At 49.4% G+C, this 19,169-nt stretch overlaps 1 protein-coding gene across 1 annotated transcript; it reads left to right on the top strand.

The window, feature by feature from the left end:
• The first annotated feature begins 14,559 nt into the window (after positions 1–14,559).
• Positions 14,560–15,492, top strand: LOC139603731 (olfactory receptor 14A16-like). Its single transcript, XM_071454626.1, has one exon. It carries the CDS (start codon positions 14,560–14,562, stop codon positions 15,490–15,492), a length of 933 nt encoding a protein of 310 aa, XP_071310727.1.
• The last annotated feature ends 3,677 nt before the right edge of the window (positions 15,493–19,169 follow it).

The raw sequence follows: 19,169 nt of genomic DNA, 5'->3' as shown, positions 1-19,169 counted from the left end.
GTGGTGAGTTAAGGAATTTGGGACCCTTGACCCAGGACTCAGGTATGAATCAGATTTTTGTAAGGGAGCTAGGGTCCCTTTGTCTCTGGGAGCAGCTTTTATTGAGTGTCAGAGAGAGGTTTGTCCCCAGGGAGAGAATGCAGGAGCAGCACCATAGAATGTGCTGGAAGATCCTTGAGGAAGGGATCCAAGAGCTGAGAGAAGTGGCAGTGTTGGAGGTACTCTTTGGGAGGGATGGACAGCATGATAATGACCCTGACAAGGTCAGTGCACAGGGCAAATGCTGTGGAGTCTGGCAAATCTGGGGCCATCTCAATACACCACCTTCATTGCAATGATTAATGCCGATAACAACCGAGAGACGGTGGGCTCTGTCACCAACAAGCTTAGAAATTGTGAGACTGTGATCAATGGCCCCATGCAGGCTCCTGTCTCTGCTGTGATCAAGGCCCTAAAGAGGAGATGAGGTGTCGCTATAGAGCACGACATGGCACAAGCACCAGGACTCAGATCAGAAGGCTGTATAAGAGAGATTTATTAAAGCAACAGGTTGCCTTTATAGATTTACAAGATTATTATCTTTACTTAACAAACACATACACTGCCCATTGGTCATGAAAAAGAAACAAAGTTCTCAATAGGTGAAAAGGAGCCGCGTCACTCTGTGAGCCAACTAAAGTCCGTATCTTGTAACTTTCTGTCTTTCTTCATGTTGCCATGCTGATAGCCTTGGTACCTTCCTCGAGAGAGATTTGGGGCTTTCCTTATCTTCAGGAAGCCTTCGCTGGCTTACAGCAACAGCACCAAAATGTCTTTCCTACAAGTCCCCCTTTTTGTATTTGACCCACAAAAACAACTGCTAAGGACTTCTGCAGGGCCCTTGCAAAACTCCAAGCAGACAGAGGATCCATTCTTCATTCACTTACAACTAACCAACTTCTACCCAATCCACAACACACACCCTCACAATCTTAACACTCATATACAAACACGGCACATAAAAAATAGATCCTCAAATACCATTCAGACCTCGCAATTTCCAGATGACACATTTGTAGCAGAATGACACCTTCACCTCTAGTCAAATAACTTTCACCCACACAGAGTCAGAGACCAAGTCATCTGCCTAGTCACCACTTAGGACCAAGTAGCATCCACTCAACTTTACAACTGGTTGCTGCTGTCATAATGGGCAACCAACCTAGTTGCTCCAAGTTTGGAGTTCAGCTACTAATTCAAGCCCTCTGCAAAGGCAACACTTCTCCCTTAGGTACATCAAATTCCCCTATTTTTGGCATTGTTGGTGCCCTGCAAAAGGAAATGGTACAAGACACATTTCTCAGTACTACCAACCTCTCTGTAAGAGAATTCAAGGAAAAGAAGCAAAAGTAACACCCACTAACTTAAATTTTGTATTTTCAGGGTAAGCCTATAACTGCCTTTACTCTGTCTCGAATTACCATCTTTACCACACATTCCTTGAGGGTCCATGCTTCCATCCACCTAATAACCAATGCAATTGCCTACTCATTTTGCTTCCGCTGTAGAACCCCCATCCTGTCCTTTCCTGTGTGCTCCAAATAAGGTTTAACACAACGGGCAGAGACCCAACGAGAGCCATTTCCTCGTTAAAACACATGCATATCCTCTTCTCCATGTTACTAATTCCACTGGGCCAGTCCACTTTCCCGTGATTAAATCTTCTACCCATACATTAATACCTTGCTGAAAGTTTGGCTGTTTTGAATTCAAAGACGAAAAATGATAGAATATAGGAGACAATTCTAAGTCAGGAAAAGGACGTAGAAAGTTTAAGACATAAACGGTTTTATCTAATCTCACTTGAGACGACTCCCTCTGCATTCCCCCTTTGTTTTTTGTACCTGTCGTTTCAACACACCATGAGCACGTTCAATAATTGCTTGGCCTGTCGAATACCAGTGGAATGATCAACACCCCAGGCACTAAAAAACACTTGCAATTTCTTTGAAACATACGCCGGGCCATTATCTGTCTTTACATGTGATGGAACGCCTAAGATGGAAAAGGCGTGGCAAAAATGACGAATAACACCCCGAGCTGTTTCACCTGCCAATGCTGAAGCAACCATGGCATGAGAAAAAGCGTCAATTTTAACATGAACATACTTTAGACTGCCAAATTCAGGCATTTTTGTAACATCTGTTTGCCATTCTTGCAAAGGGAGTAAGCCTCTAGGATTAGTGCTGTAATATTGTGAAACATGAGCCATATGACAATCAGGGCAAGAAGAAATAATTGACTTTGCTTCGCTGTGTGATAACTTAAATTGCTGCCGTAGTGCCTGAGCACCCTGATGAAAACATTGGTGAGATAGAACAGCTTGCTGTAACACATTAGGCACCGTTTTTACTGCTGAGGCAGCCACAAGGGAATCCACATAGGCGCTACCTTCAACAAAGAATCCAGGTAGCAATGTATGGCTATGGATATGCATAATAAAATAAGAATGCTTTCGATTACGAATAACAGTCCACAATTTTAACAACATAACAAATAATGGTTTCTCCTTTACATTATACAACACAGCTTGATCCAACTGTTTCACTCAATTAGCAACATAAACAGAATCAGCAACTATATTGATGGAATTAGGAAATAAGGTAAAGGCCAAAAGTACGGCACAAAGTTCAACTAATTAAAAGACCCTTGTTGAACCATTGCTTCATATTCCCAGCAGTCATTCTTCTTCCAGGCTACAGCAGTTTTTCCAGTTTTCCCTGATCTATCTGTAAAAACGGTTGCACCTTCCATTGGCACAGAAGAGCAAAATTGTTTCCCCTGAAAGGGAATCTTCTTAGTGAAATCCAAAATAGGATGAGAAGGTAAATGATATGCTATTTGACCTGTAAAGGAAGATAAGGCAGATTGCAACTCACGATTGTTTTGAAAACACCACTCAAAATACCATTGTTGTACCGCTATGACAATAGTTACAGGAGCACGGCCTAAGATCTCATGGCAGCGTCTGCACCCTTTGATAATGATGTCTGCAAAAAGCTCATACAGGCCTGGAGCTGTTTTTCGGGACCTGAAAGACAAAAAATATCCACTCCAAAATATGCACTTTGTCTTCCCATTTATCATTCAATTGAGACAACAATCTGCATGGTATTTCATCATCTCTCAAAATAAATAATTGTACACCAAGAGAAACTCTGTCCTGGTAACAAATTTAGATGTCAAGGCCAATTCAACAACTTCTACAGCCTTTTTTGCTGCAGCAGTCAAATGTCTCTCATCGGTAGAGGAAGTTATCCCGGATAGTAAGTCATACAAAGGTTGCAGTTGATGATTGGTTATCCCCAAGTATGGCCTAAGCCAACCTATTGCACCTACTAATTTCTGTACGTCAACAGCAGTTTTAATATCAATGTCCAATTTTACAGGTTGAGGCACAGTTTGTGTATTGGTGATTATCAACCCCAAATATTTCCAAGGCATCTGCCTTTGAACTTTCTCCAGGGCAATAACCAAACCAACTGGAGTGTACACATCGTCCAGCAGTTTGAGAGCATTGTGTCTTCACATGCCCCGATTCTTCACAAGCAGAACATCTGGGTGAAGACTTCATGACTTCAGCCAAAGCAGCCATTTTATGCTCAACCGAACCAACCTTTGAGCAAGCAACTACAAGATCAGACAGTGGGGGATCTCCCGCTAAAGAATCAATAATTCACCTGCAATCTTTGTTTGCATTGTCCCAGGCTGTCTGCATAACATTTGCCTCAACTTAATCATCTTCTACTTGCTTCTCAAGGGCTGCAGCAACCCTCTCCACAAACTGCAGAAAAGGTTCCTTCACCCCTTGCTGGATGGTAATAAACCTTGGTTTAGGAGCTGCCATTTCCATTGTTTGGAGAAAAGCACTCATGTGTGGTGTTTGTGAGGTCCCCAGGACGAGGTGAGAGATGAGAATTTGACTCCATGTTCTCAGAGGGCTGATTTATTATTTTATGACATTATATTTTATGAAAAGAAATTATATACTAAAACTATACTAAACTACAGAGAAAGGATACATCAGAAGTCTAGAAAAGAATGATGATAAAACCCCATGATTCCTCAGAGCCTCGACACAGCTGGACCATGATTGGTCATTAAATTAAAACAATTCACATGGAACCAATCAAACATTTGCCTGTTGGTAACCAATGTTCAAGCCACATTCCAAAGCAGCAAACACAGGAGCATCAATCAGATACTTATTGTTTTCATTCCTCTCTGAGGCTTCTCAGCTTCCCAGGAGAAAATCCTGGGCAAAGAGGATTTTTCAGAAAATATCATGGTGACACTCATACCCAGCTGCTGGGCCTCTGCCAGAACCAGGGGGTCCCATCTTGCCTGCAAATCCGGGTTAGAGAATGGTCCATTGCCCAGCAAGGCATCAGCTCCCACAGCGTGACGTGGATCCTGCTGAGGTAACTGCACATTGTCCAATGCTGCTCTTTCCACCATTTGTTTCCAGGTAGCTTGAAACACCCCATACTGCACTGGCTGAAACAGAATCGTAGCAAGGTGAACAATATCATAAGGTGCAAGTACATCAGCATTTAGAACACGAATCACTTGCATCACCTGCAAAGAGTTAACACCATACTGATCTACTTTTGACTGGAGATCCCTCCATGCAAAAACCTGATTTCTTGTCCCGAATTAGGAAAGCTTTGAAAACAGGAAAAGCCACAGGCCCACCAGAAGCAGCAGAAGCCATCTCCATCCTTTTAGGTGCACCTATTTTCTCTAACAAATTCCAATCTCCCACTTCAGCTGCTTTCATTCTCACATGCTCCCAGAATTGCAAAGGGTGTCAAGGAGGCACAGCCACCTGGCAGGGAGGCAGAGTCCAAGGAACAGCAGGCCTGGATCTGCTCCGAGGTCTAACAGAAACAGATTCCTGCGTCTTTTTAGGTGTACTTATAACCGGCAGTTCATTGTCAGAACTATCACTAGAGAAAGAAGGACACAATGTTAAAAATTGCTTTTGTTCAACCAGTTCAGGAGGGAGGGGCAGGCCAGATGGCTCAGCTGGGGCTGGAGTGGAGGCAGAGGACTCGAAGGAGGGCAGAGGAGGGGCGGAGGGCTCAAGGGAAAGCTGGGGGTGGTGGGGAGCAACTGATCCACGGGAGGGTGAGAGGGGAGCAGGGGAGCAAACGGGCCAGGCAGAGACAGAAGGGCCAAGGACCCAGCCTGTTTTTCACTTGGCTTCTTCTGGAACTTCATTTTGGCTAATTGCTGTGCAGGCGCAAGATACTTTGGTTTGGTACTCAGTTCAACCAACTGCTGAGCAGTTTAACACGGGTTTAACATACACTCAGCAGTCTGTTGGAGATGAGTACCAAGGAGCAGTCTCAGCCTGCCGTTTGATTCTCACGATAGCAAACCCTGGGGGAACCTCCACAGCAACTGCAGCAGGCTCTTCAGGGGGAGATATATGGACAGGCTCAGCCTCAACCTCCTCCTGTTCCTCTACTTCAGTTTCTTGCTCTAATTCCTCTTCCTCCAGTGCCTCCCCTCTATCTTGTTCTGCTTTCCGTTCCTTTGTTATAAATGATCAATCAAAAAGCCAAATTTATCAAAATGTGAAAAAGATTTTTTTTTTTTTCCCATGACCAAAATACAGTCCTCAAAAACCCCAGAGCCAAAGAGAAAGTGTCAAGCTCAGGGTCAGCGCTGGGTGAACCTGGATCTGACCTCTGTCGCATCAGACCTTCCCCTGTTCAGGAGCACCACTTCTTGCAGGGCTGTTTTATACAGTTTGTTATGCCTGAGGCAGAGGAGTCCCGATTTCTTTTGTAACTGCATATTCCAGACAGTTTCTTTCACTGTGCAGAGCTGGACAATCGCTGTTTCCTGGTCAATAGCTGGCGTTAATTGCGTCCAGGGGGAAGTCGTCTATTCAGATGTATTTTTCTGGCAACTTCTGCTATCTCAATCGATTGTATCAGTTGGGCAATGATCGTCCTCAGGCGTCTTCCAATCACTCGGGATAGCAGCAATCATCGCGTTGGACACGTCTATTCATAAGTTAACTGGGTATTGTTCTCCTGCTGCCTTCAGGAACCTTGAGATTCCAAGTAGACGTCTGCCTCTGGGCTGCTGGTGGTCAGAGACTCGTTTGGATTTCACAGTCTTATAAAATACGTTCTCTCTATAAGCATGAATTATTTCATAACATATATTACACCTTCAACGCCTCATACAACAGTCTCCAGGTAGCAGCCAAATCAACAACTGTCTTATACCCCTTAGATATCTCTTCCCATAGTCTCTTCCCAACCTTTTTCCATGCCCGGACACTGAAGGCAGTGTCGGCATCAGCTTCAAAGTCCTGTGATTTACACCATGTCAGTAAACTACCAAGAGCATAAACAGAAGCTTGAACATTTTTCCTTTTCAATGAAGCCTTCCATGTGGACAAAACAGCCTTTTCCATATTAAATAAATTATTTCCCATTATTTTTCCCAGTCACTTACCTTGAATCAGGCGTCTGAATTAGGTCCGGACCTCCGCAGCATCCTTGCTGCCTTCACTCGTTTTTAGGGTACCTTTCAACTTTTTCTCTCTTTTGTCTTTCCTTTTTTACAGTCCTGTTGCAATCATGGCAGGGCCACCAGATGTCGATATAGAGCACGACACAGCACAAAGTACCACGACTCCATCAGAAGGCTGCAAGAGAGATTTATTATAGCAACATGTTGCTGTTATACTCTGTCAAGATATTTACATTTACTGAACAGACACATTCACTGCCCATTGGTCATAAGAAAGAAACAAAGTTCTCAGTAGGTGACCAAGGAGCCATGTCACTCTGAGAGCCAACTAAAGTCCCTATCTTCTAACTCTCTCTCTTTCTCCATGGTGCCATGGTGATAGCCTTGGTACCTTCCTCCAGAGAGATACGGGGCTTTCCTTATCTTCAGGAAGCCTTCGCTGGCTCACAAGAACAGCACAAACATATGTTTCCTACAATGAGAGAGATGAAGGAGGAGGTGAGGAAGATCAGTTTGGCACCAGTGCAGGTTACAGGCCCCAAAGTCAGAGCCCAACATCCCCCAGCTAGAGAGAGAGGGTACACCCAATGAGCCAACCTGTAGTTCTTCCTGCGTGACCATGGGGAAGAGATGGGAAGGTGGGATGGGAAATCCACTTCTCTCCTGGCAGCACGGGTGCATCAGCTCAAGGAGGGAAACACTAACTGAGGGAGTTCCACTAAAGTGAAGGAAACCCCAACATCCCATGACCGAGCTGCCAGGTGTGATCTGTCAGATCCCCTTGAAGGAACCTCTACCATGTATGCCCAGGAAAGAAATAATAACCAGGGCTAGGGGGGTCCTGCCTCTAGCCAGGAAGAGGCACAGCAAAACCGGATTTTCTGGATGGTGTGGATCCGATGGCCTGGCACATCAGAGCCACAAAAATACAACGCCTTAGTTGATACTGGTGTGCAGTGTACCCTAATGCCATCGGGACATGGGGGGCAGAACCTGTTTCCATTGCTGGGGTGACGGGGGGATCACAGCAATTGACCCTGCTGGGAGCCCAGGTGAGCCTGACTGGGAAGGAGTGGCAGAAACATCCTATTGTGACTGGCACAGAGGCCCCGTGTATTCTGGGCATAGACTTCTTCCAGAATGGCTTCTCAAACACCCCAAGGGACTCGGGTGGGCTTTTGGAATAGCTGCGGTAGAGGCAGAGAACATTAAGCAGTTGAACACCTTGCCTGGACTATCAGAAAACTCATCTGCAGTAGGACTCCTGAGGGTGGAAGTGCAACGAGTGCCAATTGTCACCTCAGCGGTGCACCACTGGCAGTGTTGAACAAATTGAGATGCCGTGATCTGTGGCAGGCTCCGAGCCTGCTAGGGCTCTGTGGAGGGAAGAGGCTTAAAGATAGGAAAATGCCAAGTCACGGTGAAATAGCAACGAATTGAGATGCCATGATCTCCATCCACAGAATGATCCGTGAGCTGGAGAGCCAAGGGGTGCTCAGCAAATCTCACTCACCCTTCAACAGTCCCATCTGGCCTGTGCACAATCTGACAGAGAATGGAGATTGACTGTGGACTATCGTGCCTTGAATGAAGTGACTCCACTGCTGAGCACTGCTGTGCCGGACATGCTGGAACTCCAGTACGAGCTGGAGGCCAAGGCAGCAAAGTGCTTTGCCACTATAGACATTGCTAACGCGTTTTTCTCCATTCCTCTAGCAGCAGAATGCAGGCCTCAGTTTGCTGTCACCTGGAGGGGCGTGCAGTACACCTGGAACCGACTGCCCCAGGGGTGGTGGAAGCACAGCCCCACCATCTGCCATGGACTGATCCAGGCTGCGCTGGAAAAGGGTAAGGCTCCAGAACACCTGCAGTACATCGAGGACATCATTGTGTAGGGGAACACGGCAATGGAAGTGTTTGAGAAAGGAGAGAGCATCATCCAGATTCTGCTGGAAGCTGGCTTCACCATCAAGAAGAGCAAAGTCAAAGGACCCACCTGAGAGATCCAGCTTCTGGGAGTGAAGTGGCAAGATGGATGGCGTCAGATTCCCACTGAGGTCATCAGTAAGATCACAACAATGTCTCCACCGACCAGCAAGAAGGAAACACAAGCTTTCTTAGCCATAGGTTTTTGGAGAATGCACATTCCTGAGTACAGCCAGATTGTGAGCCCTCTCCACCTGGTCACCTGCAAGAAGAACGAGTTCCACTGGGGCCCTGAACAGCAACCAGCCCTTGCTCAGATCAAGCAGGAGATCGCTCATGCAGTAGCCCTTGGCCCAGTCAGGACAGGAGCAGAGGTGAAGAACGTGTTCTACTCTGCAGCCAGCAACAATGGCTTGTCCTGGAGCCTTTGGCAGAAGGTGCCTGGGGAGACTCAAGGCCGATCACTGGGATTCTGGAGCCCAAGTTACAGAGGATCCAAAGCCAACTACACTCCCACTGAGAAGGAAATCTTGGCTGCCTATGAAGGAGTTCAAGGGACCTCGGAGGTGATTGGCACAGAAGCACAACTCCTCCTGGCACCCCGACTACTGGTGCTGGGGTGGATGTTTAAAAGAAAGGTTCTCTGTACCCACCACACCACTGATACCACATGGGGCAAATGGATTGCTCTGATCACACAGCGTGCCTGTATTGGAAACCTGAATTGCCTTGGGATTTTGGAGATGAATACAAACTGGCTGGAAGGCGAAAACTTTGGTCTCACTGACAAAGAGGAGCAGGTACAAGTGACACGGGCTGAGGAAGCTCCACCGTGCAACCAACTACCAGCAGAGCAAACACGCTACGCTCTTTTCACTGATGGCTCCTGTTGCATTGTAGGGATGAACTGGAAATGGAAAGCAGCTGTATGGAGCCCCACAGGACAGATTGCACAAGCTACCAAAGGAGAAGGTGGATCAAGTCAATTTACTGAACTCAAAGCTATTCAGATGGCCCTGGACATTGCTGAAAGAGAGAAGGGGCCAAAACGATACCTTTTATATCGATTCATGGATGGTAGCCAATGATCTGTGGGGCTGGCTGGGAAGCTGGAAAAAGTCCAACTGGCAGCATAGAGGAAAATCAATCTGGGCTGCTGATGAATGGAAAGACATTGCTTCTTGGTTGGAGAAGCTGCCTGTGAAAGTCTGCCACAGAGATGCCCATGTCCCCAAGAGTCGGGCTAGTGAGGAACACCAAAACAACGAGCAGGTAGGTCAGGCTGCAAAGATAGAGGTGCCAAAGATAGACTTAGATTGGCAACATACGGGGAGTTGTTCCCAGCTCAATGGGCCCATGATGCCTCAGGTCATCAGGGCAGAGATGCCACCTGTAAGTGGGCACGAGCCCGAGGGGTGGATCTAACCATGGACAGTATTTCTCAGGTTATCCATGACTGTGAGACGTGTGCTGCCATCAAGCAGGCCCAGCAGGTGAAGCCCCTGTGGTACGGTGGGCGGTGGTCCAAGTACAAGTATGGGGAGGCCTGGCAGATTGACTCCATCCCACTGCCCCAGACACGCCAGGGCAAGCGCTACGTGCTGACCATGGTGGAAGCCACCACGGGATGGCTGGAGACTGACCCTGTGCCTCACACCACTGCCCAGAACACCATCCTGGGCCTGGAAAAGCAAGTCCTGTGGAGACATGGTGTGGGAGGATCTTCATCCACTCGTCCCAGGTGTCCATGGGGTTGGGTTTCTTACCTGCATACGGGCGGTCGTTTGGTGACAGGGGCACTCCCACCAGGCATGTTAAGAGCGGACCGTCTACGCTTCCAATGGCCATGCAAAGATTGTCTTGCTTTAATGGCTTTGCCAAAGTGACCCAGATGTTTTGTTTTGGCTGAGGGACGATCCAGCCGGTGGTCACTTGGATACAGATGAGGGCGCTGATAAAGACGATGACAACGATGGCACTGGTACTGCTGTGGGGTGCCCTGGAGGGTGTCACAGAAAGAATCATACTTCTTCTTTCCCACTGGGTAGTTTTCACTTGTGTATGGTACAAACAAACATTAGTTGACTTATTTTAAGACATTCTTAAATATTTTTAAGTTCCTCCTATAGTTCTTCCCAACTCCTCCCAATCACGCCCTTCTCTTCTGTAAGGGAAGTTTGAGGGAGGGAAAAAGGAGCAGTTTCAAGAGGGGAAAGAGGGAGGGGGTAGGGATAAAGGGTCACTGGTAGAGGGATGGTGGAAAAGGCAGGGGTGTGTCTGCACTTGAGATTGACATGGATGTTATCAGTGGGATGTATCTACGTGCGATGAGTGTCCTTGCCACAATGTTTGGATATATGAATTTCTTTTTTCTTCATCTCCAAGAGAAAGCTGCTTCTGAGGCATGGTGGGAGAGGGAGCTGACTTTGTGTTCATTCGAGGGGTCGTCTTCAGATCTGTGGTCTACTGATAAATCTTCTGGGAATCCACGGGGGTCCTGTATCTGTAGAAACACAAGCATATCCTCTCCCCCACATAATGAGAGGGTGTGGCCCTTCAATAATTTTAGATTCATGATTCTGGTCAAGTACTGGAGGTCTTTCTTTGAGGTGTGTGTACATGTTGTTATGAAAGAGCCTTAAAACAGGGGTTTTGGTTCTTTTTGAGAGCAATTCATGAAATTCATAGCATAAAGTACTTTGCACAGTCAGTCTTGTATAGAGAGAGCCGCGGGCTGTTTACAAATCACAAACGGGACGGGGCTGCTGTGGAACGTGCCTTGAGCTGTTTTATTTTCCAGCATCAGTCTCATTACATGGTTATGACAATGGGAAGATGCCAGCAGCTCGTGTCCTCGGCAGCAGACAAAGAACTCAATGTTACAACTTACTTTAAAAGTTTTTTGACCAATCCCACAAAACAAAAGCATATTGACAGTAGTTCTATCCAACCACGATAAGCACATGTAGCTTTGGTTAAAACAATGCTTGCTTATTTTGAATACAATACCTGCTTGTAAACCTTAAAACAAAATGCACAGAGCTCCATTAGTAAGCTTCAAACTTCCTAATCTCTTGCTAGAAAAACTTTTCTGTAGCTTAGAGAGTTTTTCTAGACAAGCGTTAATACACACAACATTCTTCTATTTGTCCTTGCTTTTCTACTTTTTCAATAATTTTTCTGCTGACCAATCTCATGGCTACTGCTTAGCTCTAATCACAGTCCTACTGTCTCTGAGGCCTGCCTTTTGCAGCTTTCCCAAAAACCCTCTGATTTTGTGGATTCCCACACTGAACACAAGTTCAGCTATTTTAAATCAAATGCTGACTGATGTAGATAGTACTAAACATGGCACACTGCAAAATAGATCTGCTATAGATTTTTTGCTGTTAGCACATGGGCACGGGTGTGAGGATTTTGAAGGAATGTGTTGTATGAATCTCTCTGGCCAGTCTACATCCATCCACAGGAAACTCAAACAACTACAAGACAACATGAAGAAATTGACTCTGAATGATTGGGGCTTGGATGAATGGTTTGAGGGATGGGGAATAACGGGATGATTGAAGGATACCTTAAAGGGAGCTTTGTTATTACTAGTAGTTATTATTATATTGCTTTGAGCTATTCCATGCATAGTGAAATTGGTGACCCACTTGGTAGAAAATACAGTGAAAAGGGTTTGGCTGGTGCAAGAAGAAGAAGGGGGAGTTGTAGCAATGTATCTGAACAACTTAGGCCACACTGTGCACCAGCCTTATTGCTTGTAGTTCTTCTTATCAGAGCCCTCTGGAATTCACCAAGGTTACTAAGACATAAACTGTGCTAAATGAAGAAAGAAAATGCTGAGAAACAGAATGCCAAGACGACAAGAACTAGATAACAGAGGGCTGTGAGCCACCTGGACTGTAACCAATCACATACCCAGAGAAGTGAGTGCAGAACACAAGGACAAGAGAGAGGCACCAACGAAGAGATGCGTGATCAGTGTATGCAGTAGAGTTAGAATGCATAAATAAGTGCATAATGTAAACAATCAGTGGCTACAGCTTAATGATATTGGTTAGTTGTATGGGAGTCCTGTTTTCCCAGCAAGGGTTCCTGGGAAGGAGGGATGGTTCTTTTCCATAAAAAGGAAAGCACTGAGGCAGGAGCAGGAGACAAGTGACCCTTGCAGGCCTGGGGCCTCATGGCCTCCTTGTCCCTGCTCAGCAGCCTGGCAGGGGCCGCCCCATGCTCCTGCCCTTGGCATTGCACATCCCCACATGCCAGTGCCCATCCCGGCAAGAGCCCTGAGCAAGGAGGGAGGGACAGGATCTGCCTGGCCAGGCCCTGGGGCTCAGGCCTTGGCCCTTGGCATTCCTCAAACACATCCAGCTTTGCTCAGCACCAGAGACACCTTGGTCTTGTTTGTCCCCAGCTGTCATCACTGCCTCCAGTGCTCTGCTCTAACTGGAACCTGGGGACACTTTCTCAGTTCTGGCCCTCAGTGGAACCCATTAAAACTTCAAGAAACTTCAGTGTTTCAATTTAAGTTTGAATTCTTGTGAAGTTTTTTGATCACTCTCTCAGGGACTGAGTCTGATGTAAACAACCCCAAATCCCCAAGAGGCTCATTAAAGTCCTTGTGCTGTGTCTGTGCTGCTGAGCTTTAAAGGAACAGCTCTTCCAGGGCCAGCTCCTCTCCCAGCCCAGCAGGGCTGAGGGCTCTGCCTGCAGGCACTGAGGGGACAGGAGCCAGGCAGAGACAGGCTGAAGGCAATCAGGATTGGGAAGACATTGAGCTGAGACTTCACCTGGGGAAAGATCTTCACAGCCCTGTGCATGGTGAGTGTGTGGGTGCAGGGCAATGTCCCCTGTGCTCCTGGAGGGATCTCCTGAAGCCGGCACACCCCAGAGCCTGGGGGATGTGTCAGGAGGACTCTCCCAGTTTCTCTGTGGCACAGGAGCAGCAGGAGGAGCAGGAGGAGGAGGAGGAGGATGTGCTGCAGAGCGGGGCTGCCCTGGGCACCGTCAGAGGGACAGGGCAGGACGGCTCCTGCTGCCAGGGACGGCTGCAGGGGCTGAAGCTGGGGCTGCAGCCAGGGCTGCCCAGGGCTGTCCTGCAGAGCAGCTCCTGCAGCCCTCAGGGCTCTTGGCCAGCCCAGGGCATGTGCCACCTGCCAGGGGCAGCTCTCAGCCTGCCTGGCAGCTCCCCATGGACGCTGCAGGGGAGAAGTTCCAGGTGCAAGGAGCCACCCCCATCAGGGCAGATTCCTCCTGCTCTGGAGATGGTGCTGCATGGCCAGGGCTGCTCTCAGCTTTCTCCTAAAGGGAAGGGAAAGAGGCTGTCAGCTTTGGCTGTGTCCCTGAGCCTCCTGCACTGTCAGCCTGGGCATCAGCAGATGGGCCTCAGATCTCCCTCAGAAAGTGCCTCCTCAGCCTCCTCTCCCTACAGACAGCAGCAGCAGCACCTTGGCTTGCAGCATCTCTGTTTGTCTGGCCTGCCCTTAAGGCCCTGCTGCCAGGGAGATGCCCCTGGGCAGTGCCCTGTGCTGGGAGGGGTCTGCAGGGCAGAGCTGAGCCCCCAGGGCTGGGCTGGGCTCTGGCAGCACTGGCAGGGACAGGGATTGGATAGAGAGAAACAGCTCCCATCAGGCACAACTCCAGGCAGCAGAGGGCCAGAGCAACCCTTGGTATCCCGTCCTGTCCAGCTGCACAGGGAAAGAGAGAAGGGCTTAGAGAAACTGACTTTTGAAATCTAGTCTTTAAAAACTCCACTTTATTTTTCAAGCACATTTTAATTTCAATCATGCTGAACTAGAGGGAGGTGTAATGATCAAATGTCACCTGTGTGGTTCCAGTAGTTCTGACTGCACTGGGGCACAAGGTGCCCTGTTTTCCCTCTGGGCTTCCCTGGGGTTCAGCCTGAGAGCAATGCTGAAGATGAGGCAGTAATTCAGCAGCACAAACCCATGCTCAAAAATAAAAATATTGAGTGAAGTGGCCTTACAGGTAGAGAAGTAGTTTTGAGGGAATTCCTAAAACAACCCCATAGGATTAACTCAAAGAGCTTGTCAATGTCTTGTTTCAACAGTCCACCATGCCCAGAGTGAAGGAATGTCCAACAGCAGCTCCATCAGGCACTTCCTCCTGCTGGCATTGGCAGACACGCGGCAGCTGCAGCTCCTGCACTTCTGCCTCTTGCTGGGCATCTCCCTGGCTGCCCTCCTGGGCAACGGCCTCATCATCAGCCCCGTAGCCTGCGGCCACCACCTGCACACGCCCATGTTCTTCTTCCTGCTCAACCTGGCCCTCAGCGACCTGGGCTCCATCTGCACCACTGTCCCCAAAGCCATGCACAATTCCCTCTGGGACTCCAGCACCATCTCCTACTCAGGATGTGCTGCACAGGTTTTCTTTTTTCTTTTCTTTATGTCAACAGAATTTTCCCTCCTGACCATCATGTGCTACGACCGCTACGTGTCCATCTGCAAACCCCTGCACTACGGGACCCTCCTGGGCAGCAGAGCTTGTGCCCACATGGCAGCAGCTGCCTGGGCCAGTGGCTTTCTCAATGCTCTGCTGAACACAGCCAATACATTTTCCCTGCCCCTGTGCCATGGCAATGCCCTGGGCCAGTTCTTCTGTGAGGTGCCCCAGATTCTCAAGCTCTCCTGCTCACACTCCAAACTCAGGGAACTTGGGATTGTTGTGGTTGGTGTCTGTGTAGTTTCTGGCTGTTTTGTGTTCATTGTTTTCTCCTATGTGCAGATCTTCAGGGCTGTGCTGAGGATCCCCTCTGAGCAGGGACGGCACAAAGCCTTTTCCACCTGCCTCCCTCACCTGGCCGTGGTCTCCCTGTTTGTCAGCACTGGCATTTTTGCCTACCTGAAGCCCCCCTCCATCTCCTCCCCATCCCTGGATCTGGCAGTGTCACTTCTGTACTCAGTGGTGCCTCCAGCCCTGAACCCCCTCATCTACAGCCTGAGGAACCAGGAGCTCAAGGCTTCCATGTGGGCACTGATGACTGGACGCTTTTGGAAACATTAAACTGCTGGCTGGTTTCTGCCAATCACTTGTAATAAAAGTAATGTCTGATACTACTTGGGTTTGGTGGTTAATTTGTTCTTCCCTTTTTATTTGTTTTATTTTTTTAAAATTTCAACAAAGGAAAGTCATTGTTTCTGCCATTTCTCATTTTGTTCCTCTCCACCTTCACTGTGGCTGCAGGTTGTGCCAATGAGAAGCTGGGCTCTCAGTGGCTTTTAGACAGAATAAAGGATCTCCCAGCAAAGTTTTCCCCTGGAGATTTCCCTTTTGTGCGTTCTCTGGAGCTGCAGCAGCAATGTCTGTGTGCAGAGCTGGGGCAGATCAGTGCTGGCCCAGCAGCTGTGCCCAGCAGCAGCAGCAGCACTTGGTGTTGCCAGTGCTGCTGCCGTGGCCCTGCCCCGCTGCCCTGGTGGCCCTGGTGTTGCTGCAGGGCCTGAGTGCTCTCGGGGCCGGGCACAGCCCTGGGGGTGGCAGTGCCGGGGCTGCAGCAGGGACAGGCCATGGGCACTGCTGGGGCAGCGCTGACGCCTCAGCCCAGGGCCTGGGGGCTCCAGGCTCCTTGCCCAGGCTCTCTCAAGAGCACGGCCAGGCCAATGCTCAGCACAGAAAAGCCCCGTGAGCAGCCCCAGGCTGGCCGTGGGCAGGCTGGGGGCAAACAGCATGACTGGGGCTCTGCAAGGGCCCTGGGGCAGACGGGAAGGAGCAGCAGAGCAGGGGCTGATCCATGCCCAGTGCGCTGCACAGCCCAGGGCAGCGTCCCAGAGCGTCCTCATGCAGCTGCCAACAACATCCCCCCTCTGCAGCCCTGGCCTCTCCCCCAGCTCACACAGGTGCCCCATCCTTGCAGGCACAGACACGGCAGCACTGCCTCAGCAGCCCCTGTTTGTATTGCACACAGCAGGGGCAGCACCCCCATGCTGTTGCTGTGGGGACATGAACCTGAGGGAGCACAAACGCCATCAGCCCCTGGGGCCAGCAAGGGCTGGGGGACACCAGGGAAAACACTCAGCTTTGTCCTGGCCTCTGCACTCAGCCAGAAAGTTTGTTCCCATCAGCTGGGAGTTTCCTGTGCCACTGCAGACGCTGTTGCTCAGAGCCAGGGCTGCCTGGCAGCCACCCCCAAACTGCCCTGAGCATTTCCTTGGCTTCACCTTTGCTTTCTTTCCTCTTTCCTGATCCAGATTTCTTCCTATTGCCCATCACTGTTCCCTTCCCCTGCAAACAGCCCATCCCTGGTTGCCCTTTCCTCTCTGGCCCCACTCCCCATTGCAGTTCCTGACTTGGTGCCATGGGAATGTCCCTTGGGCAGCAGGATCATCCTACAAGTGCTGCAGGAATTGTCTGCAGGCTCCTGCAGTGCCTGCTGCTGCTCCCTTGCCAGAGCCACCCCAGGCCAGGGGGGCACATCTGGGCTGCTGTCTCTGCCTCTGGGGCTCCCTGTTCTGGGCAGTGAGGAGGGGCTGCAGAGGCTCTGCAGGACTGACAGGATGGGCTTTGGGGCTGCCAGGAGAAGCTGAGGGACCTGGGCTGCTGGAGCTTCTGAAGAGGAGGCCCAGGGTTCCTCCTGCACCTGCTCCAAGGGTGGTTCCAGAGAATCACAGAATCAGCAAGGTTGGAAAAGACCTTGGAGATCATCAAGTCCAACCTGAGCCCTGACACCACCTTGTCTCCCTGAGCCTCCTCTTCTCCAGGATAAACAACCCCAGCAGCTCCCTCAGCCGCTCCTCACAGGATTTGTGTTCCAGACCCCTCACCAGCCTTGTTGCCCTTCTCTGGACTAGCTCCAGCCCCTCCATGGCCTTCCTAAATTGGGGGCCCAGAACTGGACACAGCACTTGAGGTGTGGCCTCACCAGTGCCGAGTGCAGGGGAAGAATCCCTGCCCTGCTCCTGCTGGCCACACCATTCCTGATCCAGGCCAGGAGCCATTGGCCTTCTTGCCCACCTGGGCACACTGCTGCCTCATGTCCAGCCTGCTGTCCATCAGTGCCCCAGGTCCCTTTCTGCCTGGCTGCTCTCCAGCCACTCTGTCCCCAGCCTGTAGCGCTGCAGGGGTTGTTGTGGCCAAAGTGCAGGAGCCAGCACCTGGTCTTGTTCAACCTCACCTTGCTGGATTTGGGCCCTGGATCCAGCCTGTCCAGGTCCCTCCGCAGAGCCCTCCTACCCTCCAGCAGATCCACACTCTCACCCAGCTTGGTGTCATCTGCAGATTTGCTGATGCTGGACTCAGTCCCCTCATGCAGATCATCAGTGCAGATATTGAAATCCACGCTGGCTGGCTCTGATCCCTGGGCCATCCTGTGGGTGCCCTGTGATGGCACTCAGGGTGATCTGTTCCATAACCTTGCCGGGCACCCAGGTCAGGCTGACAGGCCTGGAGTTCCCCAGCTCCTCCTTCCAGCCCTTCTTGGGGATGGGCTCACATTGGCACCTCCAGTGCTCTGGGACCTCCCTGCTGAGCCAGCACTGATGGTAAATGATGGAGAGCAGCTTGGGGAGCTCATCCACAGCTCCCTCATCCCCCTGGGATGGATCCCATCTGCTCCCAGAGACACCTGTGAGCATCTGAGTGGCTCAGCAGGTCCCCAGCTGCTTCCTCTTGGATTACAGGGGGGCTGTTCTTCTGCCTGTGCCATCTACAGCTCAGGAGAACACTTGCCCTGAGGACAAGTTGACTTATTGTTGGAAACTGAGGCAAAGAAGGGGTTAAGTACCTCAGCCTTTTCCTCAGCTTTGGTTACCATATCCCCCCAATAAGGAATGGAGGTGTTCCTCTTCACCCCTTTGCCATTAATGCATTCATAAAAAATATTTTTAATATTCTTCAAAGAAGTGGCCAGCAACTATTATGCTTTCACCTCTCTAATTTTCTTTCTGCATTGTCTTGGTTTGGAATGACAGGTGTCTGGAAAGGAAGGCAGGAGCCTCCCCTGAAATGGAAAATGTAAATCCCTTCCCTCCAAATTGTTATCAATTTTGAATTAAGGGGACTCTCAGGCAAAAATATGGAAGCAGGAATAACAGTTCCTTATTAGGAAAGAAAATAAAAAGATAAAATAAACAATGCAGTAAACCAAAACAACACTGCCAGAGTCAGAACTCAACCTGACACCTGTGGGTCAGGGTGTTGGTAGCAGTCCAATTGGAATTGTGGCTGCAGCCCTCCTGGAGTGTCAGGTGTGGTTCTCTTGGAGTAGGGATCCTGTAGAAAGGTGTAGTCTTCCTCTGAAGATCCAGTGGAAGAGGCAGCTGCTGTTCCTCTGGGAAATCCAGAGGAGAAGCTGTGCTGGTGTTCCAGAAACTCAGATTATATCCAGGTAGGAGTGCTTGGCTCCTCCCTCTGGGCGGAGCATCTCCCAATGGGATGCTGTAGTTCTTATCAGTCATGCAGTGGCATTCAATGGCCCATTATCAGCAGATGACCCCTGGAGGGAGGAGTGGTTATGGAAGAGATAAGGAAAACTGCCCACTTAACAGAAGAAAACTGCCATAGAGATGGCAAATAGAATCCATCTTGCCTTGCACTCTGGGACATGCATGACGTAACAACATCCTAAAACACTTCCTGAGTTGCCTGCCCCTCTGTGCAAAGATGATGCACCCTCTTTTTTCCCTTGAGTTCCTGGAAAATGCTCCATGTCCAGCCAGGCCAGTCCTTTTCCTTGCTAGTTCACTTTT

Source organism: Agelaius tricolor, unplaced genomic scaffold (genome assembly GCF_023055355.1).
Source record: "Agelaius tricolor isolate 1412-34295 unplaced genomic scaffold, bAgeTri1.0.p SCAF_40, whole genome shotgun sequence".
Lineage (NCBI taxonomy): Eukaryota > Metazoa > Chordata > Aves > Passeriformes > Icteridae > Agelaius > Agelaius tricolor.
Note: the sequence above shows the minus strand (reverse complement) of the source record. Positions and strands in the feature narration are given on the sequence as shown.